This window comes from Haliotis rubra, unplaced genomic scaffold (genome assembly GCF_003918875.1).
Source record: "Haliotis rubra isolate DU_JTF1 unplaced genomic scaffold, ASM391887v1 Scf202, whole genome shotgun sequence".
Classification (NCBI taxonomy): Eukaryota; Metazoa; Mollusca; class Gastropoda; order Lepetellida; family Haliotidae; genus Haliotis; species Haliotis rubra.
In genome coordinates, this window is record NW_025766026.1 from 1149213 (window position 1) to 1170897 (window position 21685).

The 21685-nt window shown below is 43.4% G+C and overlaps 1 protein-coding gene across 2 annotated transcripts in view; it reads left to right on the forward strand.

The window, feature by feature from the left end:
* Window positions 1-1619: 1619 nt before the first annotated feature.
* LOC124275758 overlaps window positions 1620-21685 on the forward strand; it is a 43771-nt gene continuing 23705 nt past the window's right edge. The window contains exons 1-2 of one of the 2 annotated variants that reach the window (XM_046711417.1): window positions 1620-1717; window positions 7045-7330. In XM_046711417.1, coding sequence (XP_046567373.1) covers window positions 7073-7330 — 258 coding nt within the window. In that variant the 5' untranslated portion in view covers window positions 1620-1717; window positions 7045-7072. Of the gene's footprint in view, window positions 1735-7044; window positions 7331-21685 lie in introns of both variants that reach the window. The other variant, XM_046711416.1, reaches the window with a different exon arrangement.

Sequence of the window (21685 nt, forward strand, 5' to 3'; positions counted from 1 at the left end):
GATCACAGGATCGTCTGGTCCAGACTCGATTATTTACAGACCGTTGCAGTATAGCTGGAATATTGTTGAGTGCGGCGTTAAACAACAAACAAACAAGAAAAGCAAACGAACGCGGGCAAGGTGGGAATATAATGATGATTATAAAGCGCTGCAGCCATCCACAAGGTGCATGCTCAAAGCGCAATATCAATGCGGAATATCAGTGTGGACGAATCTTCATGACATACTGAATGAAGGGACCTAAAATATAACGTGGCCCTACACGTGTAAGCTGTGTAGTAACATTTAATAAAACAGTTATTATGTATTTGATAAACAGTGGCATAATTTGAGTAATGGTGAGTGTACTCTGATAAAATATCAAAGATACTACTTAAAGATACACGGTGAAAATACGCATTTTCTGTCGTTTGTAACCCTCTCTATATATTTGGGTCTAAAATATGATGCAAAAATGTATCATTTTGACAATCAAAGTTGACAAAAAGTCAAGGGCTTTAACAATGGTTTGAATATTCAAATGATCTCTAGCTTTACTATATACCAATGTCAACTTAGGGTACATGTTCGAACTCGTTGTTTCCCTGCTCCCATGACATCTTCTTGTTCAATACAAAACATCCAAATGCACTGATACTGACGTTCTATATCTACATGTATATGGGGGCGGTGGGTAGAACTAGTGGTTAAAGCGTTCGCTCGTCATAGACCCAGGTTCTAATCTATCACATGGGTAAGGGTGGAAGTTATATTCCTATGTAAAGTTATGATGTTGCTGGAATATTGCTAAAAGTGAATAAAACCCCCTCAGTCAGTCAGTACATGTATATGGCATGGGTGAGTGAGCTGGATTGTGCGTCGCTTCTAACAATATTCTATCACTATCAGGGCGGGAACGTGGAGGTTATAGAATTTTGTAAGTTAGTCTTATGGAACAAGTGAACGAGCCTGACCACCCGATTCATCTAATCATAGGTAACTGAAGTCAATTTTAACCCGGATCTTCACATTCTTCAGGTTCCTCCCTGGGCCAGTACACCAGGCTCCGACGTACGCTTTATGATTACCCTGCGTTGGGAAAACAAACCAAAAACACTGAAGCTCAACCAAACACATGTTCAGAATATAACAATCTCATAACTTGTCATATTTATTTTCCATTTAGTGAAGTAGACACATCTTATGTTGTCAGTTTAAAATATATATATGCCACCCCATATACAGGCAATAAAACTGACAGTGCTGTCAATCAAATATTACATTTCTGTTATAGTAACCGCCTCCCTACATTATGTTATATGGTATCAACTGATTGTGTACGATATATCTAGCCCTTACTGAGCATAACGTGTCGTCAGGTTCATTATCGCCACAGACTTTTCCTGATATTACGTCACATTATGAGATGGGGACAGGCGGTTGATTATGTATATTTCAGACCTGTGACTGAACGCCAATGTCAACGAAACGGAAATCATACCTCCCAAGTTGTGTATATTTCACACGTGTTAGGAAATGTCAGTCATTACATGGTAATCACATGGTTAATCGCCATAATTCTCTTAATTGGGCCCGCTAGTACTGTGACATTTTATAATTGTGCCTGGTTAATGTGTTTCATATCAAGAATAGCGGACTTGTGAGAGAGGTTTTCGTGTCTCAGACTTCGCACGTTAAACCAACCCAGACAGACTGTTTCGGAGGAGTTTCTACATAGGTGAGCTCGTTAGTAAGGTAACATGCATTTTATAATATATAACACGATATTATAACCGACAGCTGTGATCACTGATCGTTAGAAGCAAAGGTATTGATACTATTAAGGCTTCAGCCTCACTCAAACCAGTTTTCCTAACAGTAAATATGATACCTTTCTTTTCATTCCGAAATTCGTTCTTTCGTATATGTTTTTCTATAAAATCTTCATTGCTTTATCAATTTAATCTATTGTAGTAAAAGATGTCAACCATCTCTTATCTAACCTTAGTGAACTATGTCGACATGATCTGAGACACTTTGCTGAGTCCAAATGGTCACATTCATGGTGTCACCATGGTGTGTGTGTGTGTGTGTGTGTGTGTGTGTGTGTGTGTGTGTGTGTGTGTGTGTGTGTGTGTGTGTGTGTGTGTGTGTGTGTGTGTGTGTGTGTGTGTGTGTGTGTGTGTGTGTGTGTGTGTGTGTGTGTGTGTGTGTGTGTTAGCGTTCGTTCGTCACGCGGAAGATCCGGGTTCGATTCCCCGCATGGGTATAATGTGTGAAGTTTTCCGGTGTCCCCCGCGTGATATTGCTGGAATATTGCTAAACGTTGCATAAAACTAAACTCGCTCTTGGTGTCACCCGCTATGATATTCTTGATTGCCGGCACTCTCTCCTTCTACGTTTGTAGGATCTCTCAAGTCTTTCAACCAAAGCAGTTATTCCGCTATAAATATGAAATAATGCATGATTATTTCGCTTTTTCGGAATTACGACAAGGAGGTTATTCAGAAAAACACTTTTTAGTTTATGATATCCGCTGTGATAGATGACAATGTTTGTTGAAACACATGTTATTTCCGCTATGTTTATAAATGAATCCTGAAAAGAGTAGCAGGCGTTTGAACTTGATTTAAGTTTACTTTGGTTGTGACATTTAGAAGTACCGAGCCACCGAACCCCTCGTCTCTGCTGATGTCAAAAGCCCATGGTTCATCCACACTGTCACCGAGGCAGCTATAATAGGTCTCGACTTCACGACCGTTGACGACAATATTTATGGTAGCGCTGAAAATGTCAAAAGTTTGTGGCCACATGTGAGATTATCAGTAAATTGAGACAGAGTTAGAGGAAAGAGTAACTCACAAAGGGTAACGCATACCGCACACATGCGTCATGCATTGTGAACGTCATACACCATTGGGGCGGTGGGAAAACCTACTGGTTAAAGCGTCCTGTCGTCACACTGAAGACCCGGGTTCGATTCTCCACATTAGTATAATGTGTGAAGCCCATTTCTGGTGTCCCCGCCGTGATGCTGCTGGTATGTTGGTAAAAGCGGCATAAAACCATACTCACTCACTCATCTACCGTTAATAGCACTCAGGCATGACTGAAACTTATGATCGTGTGTTCGAATCCAGATTCGTCCTGGTTAGGTTTCCGGGTTTGTCGGCACCCGTGGGTTCCCCGAAGCTGTAAACGTTTAAAACCTGAAAAAAAAAAAAAAATTCGAAAAGTGTTTTGATAGTGACGTACATCGACATTGTGTCATTGTGAAAATAATCCGAAAGCGAAAGTGTACTTTCTTTTGTATGTTGGGTGGTAGGGTAGTCTAGTGGTTAAAGCGTTCGCTCGTCACGCCGAGGACCCGAGTTCGATTCCCCACATGGGTACAATGTGTGAAGCCAATTTCTGGTGTCACCAGCCGTGATATTGCTGGAACGTTGCTAAAGGCGGCGTAAAACCACACTCACTCACTCTTTTGTACGGCAGTTTACATAATACAAAACGACGTGAATACAGAACATATGAAAAGAAATAATCCCGATGACGTGTACAGTATAATTTTCTGGTAGTCACGAGTGTGTATAATTGACAGCTCGCGTTACAAAAAGGATTTCCTATAATGATCGGATGCAGCTTCTTGACATCAAAAGTGTCGAGTTTTTTACTAAATGGCATTACTGGGACAGGCCTTGAAACACTTATGCTTTTTACACCACCAACCCCTGCTCCCCTCAATTTCGCAGTCAATCTCTACTGTGTCAGGACAACCTTACCTCAACAAAACACATACATGTCTATCACATGTACGTACATCTGTCTCCTACATACTGGAGAATAACGTTAAGAAAGGAACCCAAATGAAGTCTACAATGATTTGGCGAGTCAAGATTGCCAAATTTAGCATTCCATTTTGTATACATATGACATGAACGATATTTTCTTGTTTCACCTTACAATATATCTATGGGCGGTGGGGTAGCCCAGTGGTTAAAGGGTTCGCGCATCACGCCGAAGATCCGGGTTCGATTCCCCACATGGGTACAATGTATGAACATCATATATAGTGGAGTTAGTGAATTACGATTTACGCCACCTTGAGCAATATTCCAGCAATATCACGGAGGGGGACCAGAAATGGGAATCGAAACCGGATCTTCGATTTGATGAGCGAACGATTTAACCTCTAAGCCACCCCACCGCTAATGCATATGCTGTAAGGTTGAGAAAGAAGATATCTTTAATTTTATTTTGTATATTTGTAAAACAATTCAAGAATGAAGTGTATACACGTATATATACAAACATCATTGAGTCGAAGTTGAAGGGACCTAATTAAATACTTCGAGTTATTCAAAGACTGATGATTAAACAAGATTTGCACAAACTGCGTGTGACTAAACAAGTGTGTGTGTGTGTGTGTGCGTGCGTGCGCGTGCGTGCGTGCGTGCGTGCGTGCGTGCGTGCGTGCGTGCGTGCGTGCGTGCGTGCGTGCGTGCGTGTGTGTGTGTGTGTGTGTGTGTGTGTGTGTGTGTGTGTATCTATAGGTGCATTAGCTCAGTGTGGGGGACAGCATGTAATGCAGTTAATGCCCTGTACACATAATACACAGTAGGGTTGGGGAACTAGATGTTTGGTGAATCAGGTACGACTTGGGGGTATGCGAGAGGAGACAACTGTGATGGATGTATATACACGAGTTGTGTGTCGACACTTAAATAATGAGACATGTTAACATCGGTCATTAATATCATATGACTTTGAGGAATGATGCTACATTGTAGTAATGGAAGGTGCTATGTTGATGGGAGGTCCATGCATACATCTATAGGGATGGTGTAAGCATGGCTGAAGGGGTCGTTGTCGGCACAGGTACTACAGATACGTACCCCAGGTACGTTTCTGTATACAGATATGTACCATAAACAAAGTCAAAATACAGAAACGTACCCGGTACCCTAAAAGGCGGACGAGTCCATATTCCGTGATCCAAAACCGAAACCGTATGTAATTGTTCCCGTTCAACTGATTCCGAGTGGTATTCATGTGCATCGCGAAATATCCGTTACTGTGTATTCTCATTACTTATATAACGCAATCAAATGTATCTAATACAACAGTATGACAGTTCCGGTCAAGAATACGACACAGTGGGAATGGAATCGTCCTAGAGTACGTTTCTGAATTCTCGTACCTGGGGTACATATCTATAGTACCCGTGCCGACAACGACCCCTTCAGCGTAAGCATGTGTATATTAGCATGTGTATATTAGCATGTGTAGAATGAAAGAAGGAAGACGGAAATGAATGAACGATTCAACGAGCGAGTGGACTAAAGGGTTAAGGATATAATTAAAAGATTAAATGAGAAGTATAATTTCTACAAATTAAATTGAAGACATCTTTCTCATACATACTCGGTAATAAATGTAAGCAGATGGTCAGAGTATTCAAGGAGTATTCACGCCATTGTTGGTGGAAAAACCACAAAACATGTCCATGGCACTGCTCTTTGACGTGACGTGACAGGTGGTGAGGTAAGATGAGGTGACGTGACGTGACAGGTGGTGAGATAAGTTGAGGTGACGTGACGTGACATGTGGTGAGGAAAGATGAGGTGACGTGACGTGACATGTGGTGAGGTAAGATGAGGTGACGTGACATGTGGTGAGGTGATGAGATGGAGAGGTGACGTGACGTGATGTGACAATTGGTGAGGTGAGGTGAGATAATCTGACGTGAGATGTGGTCTGGTAAGGTGTGTAGAGTGGGGACTGGTGTCATGTGGTAGGGTAGGGTAAGGTAGGGTTTTAAGTCCTTGTTTAAATCTCTTAATGCCAAGGATCAGTCAGGTTGATATCAGTTACCATGTTGTAAAGTCTTTTGGTATGACCCGGCCGGGATTCAAACACCGACCTTCCACAGTCCCATAAGTCGCTCTATCCGCTAGACCACGGAGACATATGGCCCCTTCACCGTTGATACTATCACACACTTCCTGTCAAACTGCTACAAAGGAATAGCATGCAAAGTGTTAGAATCAATCACTACCTAAAGATAAGCCTTCCCAGTTGAAAGACGTGCGTCGGGGATGAAAGCTACTTGTGTTTAGCTGCTTTACTGACCGCTAACTGGACACGCAACGGCCGCAGTAAGTGACCAACCATATCATCGCCATCTGCCATTTGTCAGAGGCGTCGCGAGACGACCACAGCCGTTGTACGGTTAATTGCTTTCCGGACAGTCCGGCCAGGTTAACAGATTTATACTATGGTGGGTGGGGCTGCGAAAATAATTACGCCTGTGTTGACAGAAGGAGGATGCGCTTGTCCGCTTGTGATATAGTCTGAATATTGGTTCTTGTGTTTATAATTCGAATCAATGTATGGAGTATATGGGCTGTCGACCCAGGCCAGCTGTGGTCGCGTCTTACAGTGAGAATGGATTGATGCCTTTCAATGTGTTTCGATCATGTTTTGTTGGATGTCAAACGTGTTGCGATCGGCGCTTGTGAACGGACTGCCGTCTTCAGTTTAAACTGTATTTGTAGAAACTGGGTAGAGACTGTGTGCTATATTGATTTACGTTTTTCGTAGCATGTTATGATTATTGGCACATGTGTCGTTTTATCACACTCATGCATGAATGAAAGGGAATGAAATCTGGGAACCACTTTTCTGTGTGTAGGATATGATTTTCTACCTTTCACATATTTTTCACACATGTTTGACGACAAGTAGCTGGAAAGTTCTTGACCTCGGACTTGACTGACATACGTAAAACACTTCGCGTTCTCCTAGGATTCCCTTTTCCCGCCATTCCCAACCCGGCCTGGCATCATATCGTCTGCTTACACAGTAGCAGACGAGCTGGCATACAGGCAGCTGGAGATATCGGGTTCCACGTGAGGAATCTCCTCGTCCAGGCCAGGATAGGCTCACTTGCTTTCAGCAGAGACGGAGAGAGTTCTCCAGCTTTCTTCTATTCGCTCATGAGATTCGGAGAGCTAAGTTCAGTACGTCTTCGCTCGGTGTTTGTGGAGCTGTTTAATTTCTCTTCAGATCTGTGAACTTCCAGTGATAACAATTGATGGAAGCTGCACCGTATGATAACGTGGAGTTCCCGGTCAGAAAGCCAGGCACGGGGACGTGGCCTGGACCGGGACAAAACGCCGCTGCGTCCTCTTCGTCGGTAAAGACAGTGCATGTGCAACAGTCGACTGCGAAGGACGGGAGGGTGGGACCCAAGTTAGCCCCACTCATGGAAAGTATGGAGGTAGCGGAATCGGAAGATCAGAGGATGCAGGCAAAGATGTTCCATTCTTCACAGTTAGGATCCCATTCAACGGTAAGATCGATATTTCAAATAAGGGGGTTACGATGAGGTGTGGCGATAAATCAGTAACGCGGGGTTCTGACAGCCAGGCTAACAGACAGTTTCGAAAACTTAATTTGTTTTTGAAATCCATCCTCCTCCAACCATGTTTTTATGTTACACTTCGTTTACAGTGGCGGACATGTATCATGTCGATATACTAGTATGCCTTTAAATGTACCGAGAGATCTTTTAGAGCACACCACTGCAATACTGTGGAATCCTGTAAACATTTGAAAGTGCCAGGCTTGTGTTTGTATGGGGAGCGGCAATGTTCCTGGCGCGCTGTGTGTGAATCATTCCCTTCATGTTAGGACAGGCGTGTCGTTTATAAAATACGTATATCAATTGCAAGTTCCTAACTTCCAGCGTTGTGATAAACAGGAGAAATGTCAAGTAAAACTCTATACTCCATCTGCCCAGTACAAACTACTGTACTTAACTCTACCCAACTCCGCTCCATTCCGCTCCTCTTCACTCCTCCCTTCTCCACTCAACTCAATCATAATCCACTTCTCCCCAATCCACTCGACACACTTCATTCCCCCGCCAAACCGCTCCCTTCCTATTCCATTCCTCCAAACTACCATCAAAGCCCCTCTAACCTGCACATTTCGTCCAAACTCCCCTCAAAACCACTCCACCCTGCACCATCCTTACCCACTTAGCTCCACCCTGCTCCACTCCTCCAAACTCCCGTCAAAACCGCCCACCCTGCTCCACTCCTCCAAACTCCCGTCAAAACCGCCCACCCTGCTCCACTCCTCCAAACTCCCGTCAAAACCGCCCGCCCTGCTCCACTCCTCAAAACCGCTCCACCCTGCTCCACTCCTCCAAACTCCCGTCAAAACCGCTCCACTCCTCCAAACTCCCGTCAAAACCGCCCACCCTGCTCCGCTCCTCCAACTCCCCTCAAAACCGTTCCACCCTGCTCCATTCCTCCAAACTCCCCTCAAAACCACTCACCCTGCCCCATTTCTCCCTACTCGGCTCCACTTAATTCCGCTCCATCCTACTTCACCCCACACAAATACACCACTCCACTCAATTCCACTCCACCAGATCCAGATAGTCCTTTTCATAGAACATTCCCCAGTCCAAACACCACCACACGAAGCGTTTACACGTCACATGTGCACGTTGTTTTATATAGCAATCCATAGTCATGCAAGGGGTATATATATATATATATACCTATATATATATATATATACAGCACTGGTATATCACGAAGCAAGGAAAAACATATGTGGAATACATGACACAGTACAGACAGGTTTATGGCAAATCCTGCAGACCCAATAATCATGTCTTTCACAATGTAAAAGCAATCGGCAAGTAACACCACATGTAGAGCAACACGCCGGTAGTTGCCAGATCGTGTTGTCTCAACACTTCATATACCTTACACACAGTGTACTCGCCATTACAGGTGGCCATATGGGTTGTGTCTGGGTTCACCGATACACGTCTCCCTGCTGGGCGGACTTGCTCGGGACCCTCAGTAACGCACCGTGGGGATATGCCAGAAGAGACGGTTCAATTTGAAGCATCCACTCTAATCAGTGGGCCTATTTTTCAGCTCTGGGTCACCTACCGTATAATTTCAAGGTTAACGATTTCAATTAGCGGAATTAGCGTTGGGTTGATTGGTTTTACGTCAAGGCCAGCTAAAGTTCTTTAATCCAACCATTGATTGATGGATCAAGGAACCGTGTTTTGGAATCAGAGAGGTCAAATTTGATGGGGGCACCTGTTTAGACAGCTGTTGTTATGAAGGAATTACATTAACATCTGCTGGGCACTATTTCGAAAATCCATACAACATACAGTAATACACACGATGTCATCATTTCAGATGGACAGAAAAACGGAAATATATCTAAATTATAGTTTAAACCATGGTATCTGGTCCAAGTTCCACGTATTCCAGGTACATCTTTCAGTTATAGGCCTAACAAATCTAGCCATCACCAACTGTTTCAGCCAAGGGACATCTATTTAGGTCATAGGGCCAGCTATTACAAGTAGGGGAAACCTGCTTTAGTCATAGGGCCAGCTATTTCAACTAGGCAAAACCTGCTTAGGTCATAGGGCCAGCTATTTCAACTAGGCAAAACCTGCTTAGGTCATAGGGCCAGCTATTTCAACTAGGCAAAACCTGCTTAGGTCATAGGGCCAGCTATTACAACTAGGGGAAACCTACTTAGGTCATAGGGCCAGCTATTTCAACTAGGCAAAACCTGCTTAGGTCATAGGGCCAGCTATTTCAACTAGAGGACACCTGTTTTAGGTCATAGGGCCAGCTATTTCAACTAGGCAAACCTGCTTAGGTCATAGGGTCAGCTATTACAACTAGGGGACACCTGCTTAGGTCATAGGGCCAGCTATTACAACTAGAGACACCTGCTTAGGTCATAGGGTCAGCTTACAACTAGAGACACCTAGGTTATAGGGGACGCCTGAGGTCACTTAACCAACTAGGGGACACCTGCTTAGGTCATAGGGCCAACTATTTCAACTAGGAGACACCTGCTTAGGTCATAGGGCCAGCTATTACACAACTAGAGACACCTGCTTAGGTCATAGGGCCAGCTCTTACAACTAGAGAAAACCTGCTTAGGTCATAGGGCCAGCTATTTCAACTAGGGGACACCTGCTTAGGTCACAGGGCCAGCTATTGCAACTAGGGGACACCTGCTTAGGTCATAGGGCCAGCTATTACAACTAGTGACACCTGCTTAGGTCACAGGGCCAGCTATTACAACTTGGGGACACCTGCTTAGGTCACAGGGACAGCTATTACAACTAGGGGACACCTGCTTAGGTCACAGGGCCAGCTATTACAACTAGTGACACCTGCTTAGGTCACAGGGCCAGCTGTTACAACTAGGGGACACCTGCTTAGGTCATAGGGCCAGCTATTTCAACTAGGAGACAACCTGCTTAGGTCATAGGGCCAACTAGCTAGGGGACACCTGCTTAGGTCATAGGGTCAGCTATTTCAACTAGAGACACCTGCTTAGGTCATAGGGCCAGCTATTTCAACTAGGGGACACCTGCTTAGGTCATAGGGCCAACTATTACAACTAGAGGACACCTGCTTAGGTCATAGGGCCAGCTATTTCAACTAGGGGACACCTGCTTAGGTCATAGGGCGAACTATTTCAACTAGGGGACACCTGCTTAGGTCATAGGGTCAGCTATTTCAACTAGGGGACACATGCTTAGGTCATAGGGCGAACTATGTCCATTATGGGCCTACTTTGGCCATAGGATCAACTATTTCAGCCGGGCCAACCATTCCAATCAGTGGGCACCTGTTTATACCATATCGCCATATTTTTCATAGTGGTGTGCATTCATTGATGCTCATCGATGCATCGATCCATGGGCCGCCGATACAGTGAATCGATACAAAGTTTTACATAGTCGGATATTCCGATACGATACGTCAAATGTTAAACATCGATGTTTAACTTTGAACATTGCCGAATCGCGATATCTGTCAAGAAAAAGACTTAGTTTTTGTTTGATGATTAAATTATACTAGGCACATAAAGAAACTGTGCATACAAAAATTTAAAATCTAAATTTATCAAACCTGTGTAGACACATAAGGATTTAAACTCAGAGATTAGTGACATGTATCCAACATGCATGCACGTGCCACGTTCCGTGACGTCAGTGGGTTCGTCCTTGAGACGTGCAATTCGTGCACATTCCACTGCCACCGGAACACCATTTCTGCACTGGTGAGACGCTACCAGAACACAAATGACGTCATAGATCGGCCACGTTCTGGACGTCCACGTGTTACAACGCCAAGACAGGACAGATGGATAAGGGTGACCCATCTTCGCCACAGGTTTCAGACTGCAGTGATGACTGCCCGAACCATCCCAGGACTTCGCCGTATCCACCCCATCACAGTTCGACAACGTTTACGTCATCACGGGATCAGACCACGACGTCCCGCCATACGGCCTATCCTGACACAACGTCATCGACAAGCTCGCCGAATGTGGTGCCGAAATCATGTCCGCAGACCCTTTGGTGGAGAAATGTTGTTTTACAGATGAGTCCAGGTTTAACATTTCCCATAGTGATGGACGTCAACGTGCCTATAGACGTGGGAGAACGTTATGCACAGGCCTGTCTCTTGGAGAGGAATCGCTTTAGTGGTGGTTCCGTGATGATTTGGGGTGTAATAACAGCACGCCAAAGAACTCCTTTGGTGATTATTCAGGGCATCTTAACTGGTGTGGGCTACAGGGATCAGATTCTTCGACCTGTGGCAATTCCTTTTCTGCAACGTCATGGCCCTGGGTTAACATTCCAACAGGACAATGCCCGCCCTCATACGGCAAGGGTTGCTATGGATTTCTTGCAACCCCACAACGTTGACTTACTGCCTTGGCCTGAAAATTCACCGGATCTCTCTCCCGATAGAGCATGTTTGGGACGAGATGGATCGACATCTACGCCGTCTTCCTCATCCGCCAGATAACGTCCTTGACCTTGCAGCAGAACTTGAGAGAATCTGGCGTGACATCCCACAAGCCTTCCTTTCACGTTTGATAGGCTCTACGCGTCGTCGATGCACTGCTGTTCTCAATGCCGATGGTGGACATATCCGTTATTGAGCATGAAACATTGTTGTTTGACCCCTGTCCCGCTTGTGGACTCGTGACGTCATTGTGACTGACTTTTCAATTGAAATTCTCCCGACTTGTTATGGTCTCATGATCCCTCCATTAAAGTTTATATGTACCTTTGACATTGTTATATATGCTTACTTATTTTCAACCTTCGGAAATTAATTTGCGTCAAGAACTGTGTCGCAAGACAAATACTTTAAACTTCACATGTTATCAAGGTGTTTCACAAAGTCCGTGTATACGTATCGTATTAATTATCGGGATTCGTTTCCAAATGCACAATAACAATGTATCGTGAACAACGCTGTATCGCGCAGGTTGACGAAATACTTTAAACTTGGTGTCATTCCGGCACAGCGTTTTGATCTTAAGGTGTTTTATAGTTGACTTTTTCTTATTAGAATTAAAGATTTTAGTATCGTGATACGTATCGTATCGCCACCCTTAGATATCTGGCTGATTCGTATCAGCTTATCGCAGCGTACAAGTGCACAAGGATCGCTTTGGCAATGTAACGTCATGTTTTGACAGTGAAAAAAATTATTATGATAGTGATGTATCGTCTCACAGGTTGTACATTAATGCCAATACCAGAACTACATTTTTTCAACCTGTGGGTAACTGATGGGGTCTGGTAGGAGAGTAGTATGTCACCATACAGGGAAGACATCGCATCACATGGCCAAAATCTATTGAAAAATGGAATTCCAAGATTCTGAATCAAGACTTCGTTGACGTATCGGTTCAATGATATATTATTTCCTAAAGCATCAGTCACATATTGCAATTATTCACCAAGCGGCCGTTCGTTTTCCGCTTTACCGCAAGGTATCTCACCAAAAAGGCGCCTAATTTCATCCAGTAATGTAAGATACAAATGTCGTGACTACGTGGCATATGGCTGATATGTGGCGTGGCATTTTGGGCCAATCAACACTAGACATGTCCAAGACCTTTAGCAGAACCAGTAGCAGACCTATTTGATGCTCTGGCAATAAAGCACTTGGGCCCCATCTTACCACTGTCGGATACGGCAGTTGCATTAACGCCAGATTCATCTCGTTGTGTCTGGCATTTATTACCAAAGGCAGGATTAATCGGCAAGGTGCCTTGATTGTGTCGTTCACTTTAATAATGCTTCTCCCTGCTTCTCACACCGACTCAAGTTCAGATGATGACAAATGAACATACTTAGCTGTACTTGGTATAGACAGGTCACCGGGTGCATCCTACGGTTAAAGATGTCAGACAGTCGTCAACACTCACTTAGAAAGGTGAGCGGGGAGATCAACTCCACTTTAAACAGTAGCTCAGTTATTTCATGGTTTGTCATGTGAAAGGACATCCGAAAAGAAGTAGATCGACGATGCTTACAAGTTAATGTAAACTTAACGCTGGCAAAACACATTATGAAAGCTGTTCAGGTATTGGAATGTGCAAATCCTGGTTTGTTCAAGGGAAATAATTCTACACAGTGAATTCTGGCGCCTTAGTCCACTGATCGTATTTCAAACAATTAACAATCTAAGGTCCTTTGGTAGGTGGAGTGTATGTCGTCATCACAAACAACATGGCGTCTGTTAGTTGGCATGATACACAAATATCAGTCTCCACATCCACTTTACCGGTGATCCTGATAACAGATGGACTGTTTGAACGGCAACTGTCACAGGTGGACTGTATGCGGAAGGTTCTCGCTCAAAAGTGTAAACCTTCATTAGACAACAGAGTTTTATTTTGTATAAGATTATTGGTGACTTTCGTTTTTTCAGAACTATGTAAACTTTTTAAAATCAATCCCCTGTCCATAACGTGCACCTGACTATTCAGACCTCCACCTCACTCGAAAAACGTAACATTTGGAGAGAACGCTTGAACTGCAAAGTTCATGACAACATGAACAATTCTACCGTCCCTTCCCCCAACCCGAAGTTAGAATACTGCCCACAATTTTTTTTTTTTTCCAATGTGGTCATTTACTGGGCCACATACTGCCACACGCTGCCACACACTGCCACTGCCAAATACTTATAAAGAGCAGTTTGCAATGTAGGTCAGATTTTTGGCTTGGATACGTCCGAGACTCTATGTGAGCCTATACCAAATAATTTCCTGGTTGTCGTTTTCCTCTACATATTCCGGGTCATACCAAAGACCTCAGAGTCAAAACTACAAGCAAGGACAGAGCAACACCATCATATACGATCTGTGTTTGTTCCAACGCTTGGCATCCACTCACAAGGTGTTGGGCAGTCTCATTAAACCCATTACATAATATGTTCAGTATTATTATACATCATCCAATAACATCCAGCCATTCTATCCTATCCATCGATCAGACTACTCGGGAACTGTGGGATGAATAGAGCCGCTGTGGAAATATAACAGTTTGATGGCTTTTATATCAAACTGCGATGTCTCCAGTGAAGGATATCCATCTTGACAGATATACTTGTTCATCAAAGGGATTATGCTCTGGCAAACGAGGACGTAATTCTCCCCTGCTGGGACGTACTGGACTGGCCAGGCCGGGGAGTCTCGGATCAATAACAACTGACACTGGGGACGTATGATTCCATCACATTGCATCACAATGAAATGTAGAGTAGTTCTTGTGTTCGTTACAACCCGCATCGTTCCATGTCTCTCTCTATTATGAACTGACCTTGTTCTTGGGTGCCATCTTCTCTCGGGGCTCCATTGTCTCACTGATGTTTAATCTCATTACCATGTCATTACTTCCACGAGGCGTACGTAATTCTATAGGTGATGGTTGTCGTCCTAATACTGAGTTACCACAAATGAAGTTAATGTTGTCATATAACACAAACAGAGAGAGTGAGAGAGAGAAAGCGGGAGAGAGAGAGAGAGGTGGAAAGAGGGAGGAGGAGGGAGGGAGAGGGAGAGAGAGAGAGAGAGAGAGAGAGAGGGGGAGAGAGAGAGGGGAGAGAGAGAGAGAGAGATCCATGCTCGCCGCGCCAATAATTTTCTCTGCAATGCAAACAGCAGCGCTTTAGTAAAGTGTTCGTCATCTCCTGAGGCTGATATTCAATGTTGATTTAGAGTGAAAGAGAGAGAAATCTCTGCTCGCCGCGCCAATAATTTGCTAAGCTGGATAATATTTAATCCTTTGTGTGCTGTCCGGGCTTAACTCTAACCTACACCATAGTCATTTCTATAATCATCATAGACTAAGGGTGGAAATGAACTTTTGAAATATTATTTGGTTAAGTTAATTGTCTTTCACTTAAAATATGAAAGAAGGCAGAAATTATTTGTGTTTTCCTCAAATTGAGGGGAATAATTTGTCGAACTTGCTGATGACTTTGAGGGTAGTTTTTATGAGAAGGTCAGTATGAGAGTATATGATTATCCAGGTGACTCTCTCCCGAGAAGCATCGCACATGAATGAAGAACCAGTGTTCAATGTTGTTTTTCATTGTCACAATAGTCTTTTATACCATCTTTGCAATTACGCGACAGGTGTCTCTGAGTTGCTCGGTTTCGAGACAGCCACTGTATTCTAAACAATAGCCTGTTAGTCTCACAGTCCCTGAACCGCATTATTTTTCCTACTGCCTGCTACCCCCCCTGCAATGCTTATAAAGTCTAGATTACCTCTGAATCTCCCAACTCACTTGGGCTCTTTTTACAATGTAAATAGGTTACTTGTAACTATCAAAATTATATATATTCAGAGACTAAGCGTTAGTCTATCTAAACAAGAACTTGACCAGATAATTGAATTCCCAATATGATTGCAGCGATATCAAGTATTGAAGGTCACTTGTCCAGTTAAATGTATTTTCTGATTAATTGTAGGTCAAACGACCATTTCGCACCTCTCAATACCAGTTACAGTTGACCCATAAAATGAAGGTAATTCGGTTTCAGGGTAACAAACTTCAAGTGGCAAAGCCGAACCAAAAACTTCCGATTGAATAACCAATACTAGTCCACGCTTGAGATGACGTTCTCTTAAGTTATCTCATTTCCTACTATTATAGACCCGTGAAGGTCCAGGTTAGAATTGGTCTTCAGTAACTTATGCTTGTTGTAAGAGGCGACTAACGGGATCGGGTGGTCAGGCTCGCTGACTTGGTTGACGCATGTCGGTTCAGATCGATGCTCATGCTGTTGATCGCTGGATTGTCTGGTCCAGACTCGATTAATTACAGACCACCGCCATAGAGCTGGAATATTGCTGAGTGCGGCGTAAAACTAAGCTCACTCACTCCTAGAATTATGTATTTTTTGTAAAATTATCATCGATCAAGTCATCGCAACTTTTCCTTTAACGGAACATCAACTTAGCGGCCATAAATACCGAGCAGATAACATGGTTCCTCTGACGAGAGACCTTATCTCAGTGATACACGGCAAACATGCCAGGCAAGGAGGACTGCGGGCGGGTTGTATTACACTTCCAGAGCTAGTAGGTCTTTTCGCTGGCAATAAACGTATTATTTATGTTTGTAAACAACCGTTATGTTTCTGTACCGAACGGCAGACAATGGAGTGTCATGTTATGTTGGTATGTGAAGTGTCTGTCCTTAACGGTATTACTGAAAGCAGTGGATTATACAGGGTGGTCCCCATGCAACACCTGGCTTGGTAGAACAAAACGGGCTTTGTCTAAGAGGTTGTTTTGTTCAAGTGGGCCCTTAAACTCAAGTTCCGGGTCGATATTTAGATATATTAGATGTAACGATAGCACTTTTCCGTGCCTTACAACTGTCTTGTGTTTTGTAAAGGCACACTGGTGGATTGGTTCTGTACAAAAGTATGTTTGGCAATGTATATGATTTAAATACAATCAAACGCCGTTGTGTCGAAATTTGATGTGTCGAATACGGTTTCACCCCTTTGTATTCTTTCTTTATTCATTTATTTTCGGTTATGACGAAACGCGGATAACTCGAAGTTAAGTAGATTCCTTCAACTTTGAAACAACCGTGTATACGCCGTCATAGCCAGAGGACTCGATTATGCGAGAAACAGAAGATTCGTTCAAAGTAAAAGGTATCGTGATGAAAATTATATTAACGGATCTCTGAAAATCAGAGCACCGCATGTTCACGAAAAGGGAAACAACCATTGAGGGCTCTCCGACAGCAGCGCCACCCATACATTTGGCACAAAAATACAAGAGTTAGTTAATCTGCGACGACCATTCGACGGCAACGTGTAAGCCATCAAGTCTGGAACTAAACCTCTCCAATCACACCAACATCTTATTATCAAACGGCCGTGTCTGAGTCATTTTGATGTTTGCCCAATGTTTGCAGACACCTCGTGACATTAAAGAGACATTAAACTGACTCATGTACAAGCCTTTTGGCTCGTTGTAGCTTTTTTTTCAATATCCAGGGAATGTTAGAGAAAACTTGCATTCACTGTATCCAGGGTCTTCGGTATTCCGTTGTACCTGATGGTCATGTTGAGAAGAGGTGACGTATCACACGTACAACCATCGGACGACAGACAGCACACACCAAATCTTTTTTATATGTTGAAAAGTAAAACACATTCGAAACCTAAAAATAATAATAATGTGTCCATTTATATTTATCTACACTAGGTATGCTCATAGCGCTAACAATCAATAACACAGCACATATCTACCACGGATAACCCAAGCTGCATGGTTGCGCTAGAAGGTTATAGTCACATGAATTACTCCACCAGGTACCCATTTTCCTGCTGGGTGAACAGAGGTGCCTAAGTAGTCTGTCTCACAGTCCCTGAACCACATTATTTTCCCTACTGCCAAGCCCTAAATAAAGCAAGTCTAGATTTCCTCAGGTTTGGGGAATTTGAATCTCTGGTCTCCCTGGGACTCCTTTTCAATTTAAATGGGCTTGTGTGTTACTATCAAAATTATATATATTCAGCGACTAAGCATTAGTCTAGTGCCTAAGGTGAGACCACATGTATCACATGTGCTTCGTTGTGGAGCAGGACTGAAGGCCTGGAAACTCTCAAGAGTTAAGCTGCTAAACACGGTCACCCATCCAAGACACTCCGCGCTCGAGGTTGCTTAGTCTGTCGTACAGACCCTGAAGTAAATATATCCAAGAAAGCCCACGCATGTCTAGAAAATGTGGCAAGTCTAGATTTCCTCAGGGCTCCTTTTCATTATATATATATTATTTTTTTACTATGAACTTTTTCAGTAAAATATGTTCATTTCAGAGACTAGTTGTTAGTCTAGACGTTGCTTAACTTCAACTGATTTGTCACCTGAGCTCAATGCACAGGAGGGGCGGTGGGGTAGCCTAGTGGTTAAAGCGTTGGCTCGTCACGCCGAAGACCCGGTTTCGAATCCCCACATGGGTACAATGTGTGAAGCCCATTTCTGGTGCTCCCCGCCGTGATGTTGCTGGAAGATTGCTAAAAGCGGCGTAAAACCAAACTCAGTCAGTCAGTCAGTCAATGCACAGGACCAGACGCCAGTACAGGAAACTAAGTTATTTCGATGGTGATTTATTTGATATAGTATCATAGTTGTGTCTTTCAAAACAATTGTGCTGTGTTTTGGAGACAGTTTTCAGCCTAGAAAGGTTATGGTGTTTGTAAATGGCCAAGTCTTCAACCGTATACTTTCTTTTACCCGTCAGTTCAGTACGTATCGCTCCAAAGTCTGGATGACTCTTTTAAATGCGTTTTAAAAACCACCGTGTTAACTAACCGATTTACGACGTGGAGGTGGAATTTAGCGTAACTGGGTAATCAGCCCCACGTCCTCACTGGCTCCACTGTGTTTGAATCTAGTACCATGACCTCTGTCCGAATTTCAGAGTGAGTCACGCCAGTGAAACGAGATAGAAACTATTCCCTACGTGAACCATGACCCAGGGAGTCTATCTAGTCCAGGCTATCTACTGGCACCAAATCCCCTCGCCATCCATAACCTGGAATATCAGTTTCGCCAAACCTGACGTACAGACGTCCTAATAGACTGGTTATTATCTAGCTCTCATTTTGCAGTTGGACCGTCAGTACTGTTTGTCTCTATTATTCGGCGATTTGAATATCTGCTTCTATTAGACTAACATTCAGCAGGATCGCCTCATCACAAGAAATATCTTTTCATCGTGATAGACTTGCTGTAAGTCTTCACTGGTACCAGAGATGTAAAATCTTCCAGTTTTATGCTTTGAAAATCAGAGTAAACACTGAAGGTTTTAACCAAATAGTCAAATGTTCTTCTTGGGCTTACGATTAATGTGGCTCGTCTTGGTCAAAAAAAAAGAATACCCCTTCTCGATTTTGACTCGTCTCGGACTTGCGGACTAGTGGTCGTGTCTATCCATGTAATGCATCCCATAGTAATGCCACATGCACGACCTTTCGATATCTGTAGCCCTCCGCTGCAACCGTGAAAATTCCAGCTTCGGGTTGTATTCCAGCAAAGCTTAGTGCCAACAGTTCTGCATGCTATGTTCCGATCTAGTATTATGTTCCAGAAACACACACGTGTTATACAGGGCACTGAAGTTCTGTGTTTTAATATAAAATCTTCTATACGTCATTAATGGGGGCTCAAGGACAAGTCGTGTGATTATATGTAAGTCTAAAAAGTAATGCACGTATATTATGTGAGGTGAGGTGAAATTGGGTTTAAGGTCGTGCTTGAGAATATTTCGCTCATATGACGACGTGCATGCGTGTGTATGTGTATGTGCGGCTGCTTGTACTAGCCCAGACTGAAGCTGGTTTTATAGTGCTAGCTCACTGAGATACCACGCCGCAGGGAAGCATGAATACCCCACTCAGACACATTATACTGACTCCGAGCCGACCAGTCCTTGTTGTACCCATTAATGCCGAGCGCCAGGCAGGGACCAACAAGTACCATATTTTAACGTCTTTTGGTATGACGCAGTCGGGGATCGAACCCGCGACCTTCCTCTCTCCGGGCGGACACTCTAACCACTACACCACGGAGGCGGTCGCGTATATTATGTAATCATATGCAGATATTAGTAAGACGTTCAGTCTGTTTCATCCAAAGGAAACATTCAAATAAGAATTTCGGTTAAAACAACAAATAAGATGACTATAAACGCCAATACCAATGTAACACTAGCACAAACTGCAGAGCCATGTGCAAACGTGAAAGTTTAAATTGGACTATCATTGGAATCGATGCTTGTCGCAAGAGACTAAATATGGGATAGCGTCGTCAGGCATGTCATGATATCACTACTGCATATATGCATATATGGATATTCTTGATGTCAAGCACTGGATTATCTGGTCCATAAAATTATATTTACTGTCAAGCAAGAGACAAACAAACATGTTGCAAGGTGCCGGGTACCTACAACATCTTGGAAGCACGTGTTGCACAGGTGCCCGGTGTAATGTTTCCAAACATCAGCTGTCAGCACGTCACTGTTGCAATACAACACAAACCGATTACTACTGGACCTGGTGCCGATTTAACCAAAACAGTTATAAACCATAACGGGACATTCCAGTTGAAGGGACGACGGAAATAACTCCTGATGTGTACAATTTGTCGATATTTAGTTTAAACACGGACCTAAATGACTGGAAGTACACCCCGCTGATATGAATAGTATACGATATATGTGCGTATCATTTTAGTATCTACACTTTGCCGTTTTTTTACTGTTCATCTTGGTCCAAAGCGGAGCATATTTGGCTATTTAAATACTATTTTAGATATCTAGTCAACAATGATCCCATGAGGGGTGATGGGCTGGCCTAGTGGTTTAAGCGTTCGCTCGTCACACCGAAGACCCGGTTTGGATTCACCACATTGGTACAATGTGTGAAACCCATTTCTTGTGTCGTCGTGATATTGCTGAGATATTGCTAAAAGCGACTAAGCTGTACTTACTCATTCATTGAACCCATGAGCAATGCCTTTAAGAAAGTGGTCAAATGTGACATATGTTATATTTGATTTTACAGTTTCTCAGATCCTAGTACCTTCTGGGTTGAGTCCCGCCCGGAGTCAGGCACCTAATCGCCATCACAGAATGTCAACGATCTTACCCACGGCTTCCACAAAGTCTGACAACAAGTTGTCTAGAGCACGTACTTTGTGTACCCATCTACCACAGTGGCCGAGTGGGTTAGATGGCTGACTTTCTATACTGGCTGTTAGGTGCCTGACTCTGAGAATGTGGGTTCGAATCCTGGAATGGACTCAGCTCGAAAGGTACTAAGATCTGTATTTACTGAGAAAGTGAAAAACTAGATATAACATATGCAACAATGAACCCAAGTCATATATTCAGCAAGTCAAAAACAATGTTTCGCCATCTTTTATTTCTGATTACTTAAAGCAATCTAATAATCACATGGCATTTAATCATCCTATTCCGACACTCATTCAAGGCTGTTAACATTCTATCCCGAGTAGGTATCGGACTGATGTATATTTGTGTAATTTAATTTCTATCAGTGTAATGGAACTCCGGGCGGCTCAGCCTTATCGTAATGGATGTCAAATGTCACGTGATTCATTCCCTATGTGTGTAGATTTCAGCCTCGTGTCGCTGTGGGGAGCTCGCCCAAGTCGGCCAAATCAGGGGGATGGACAGGAATTAATATTTCATGAAGTTTTCAGTGGTACTGAATAAAGATGGTTTCATTATTTTTGAAGATACATTATTTTGGAAGTATGCCT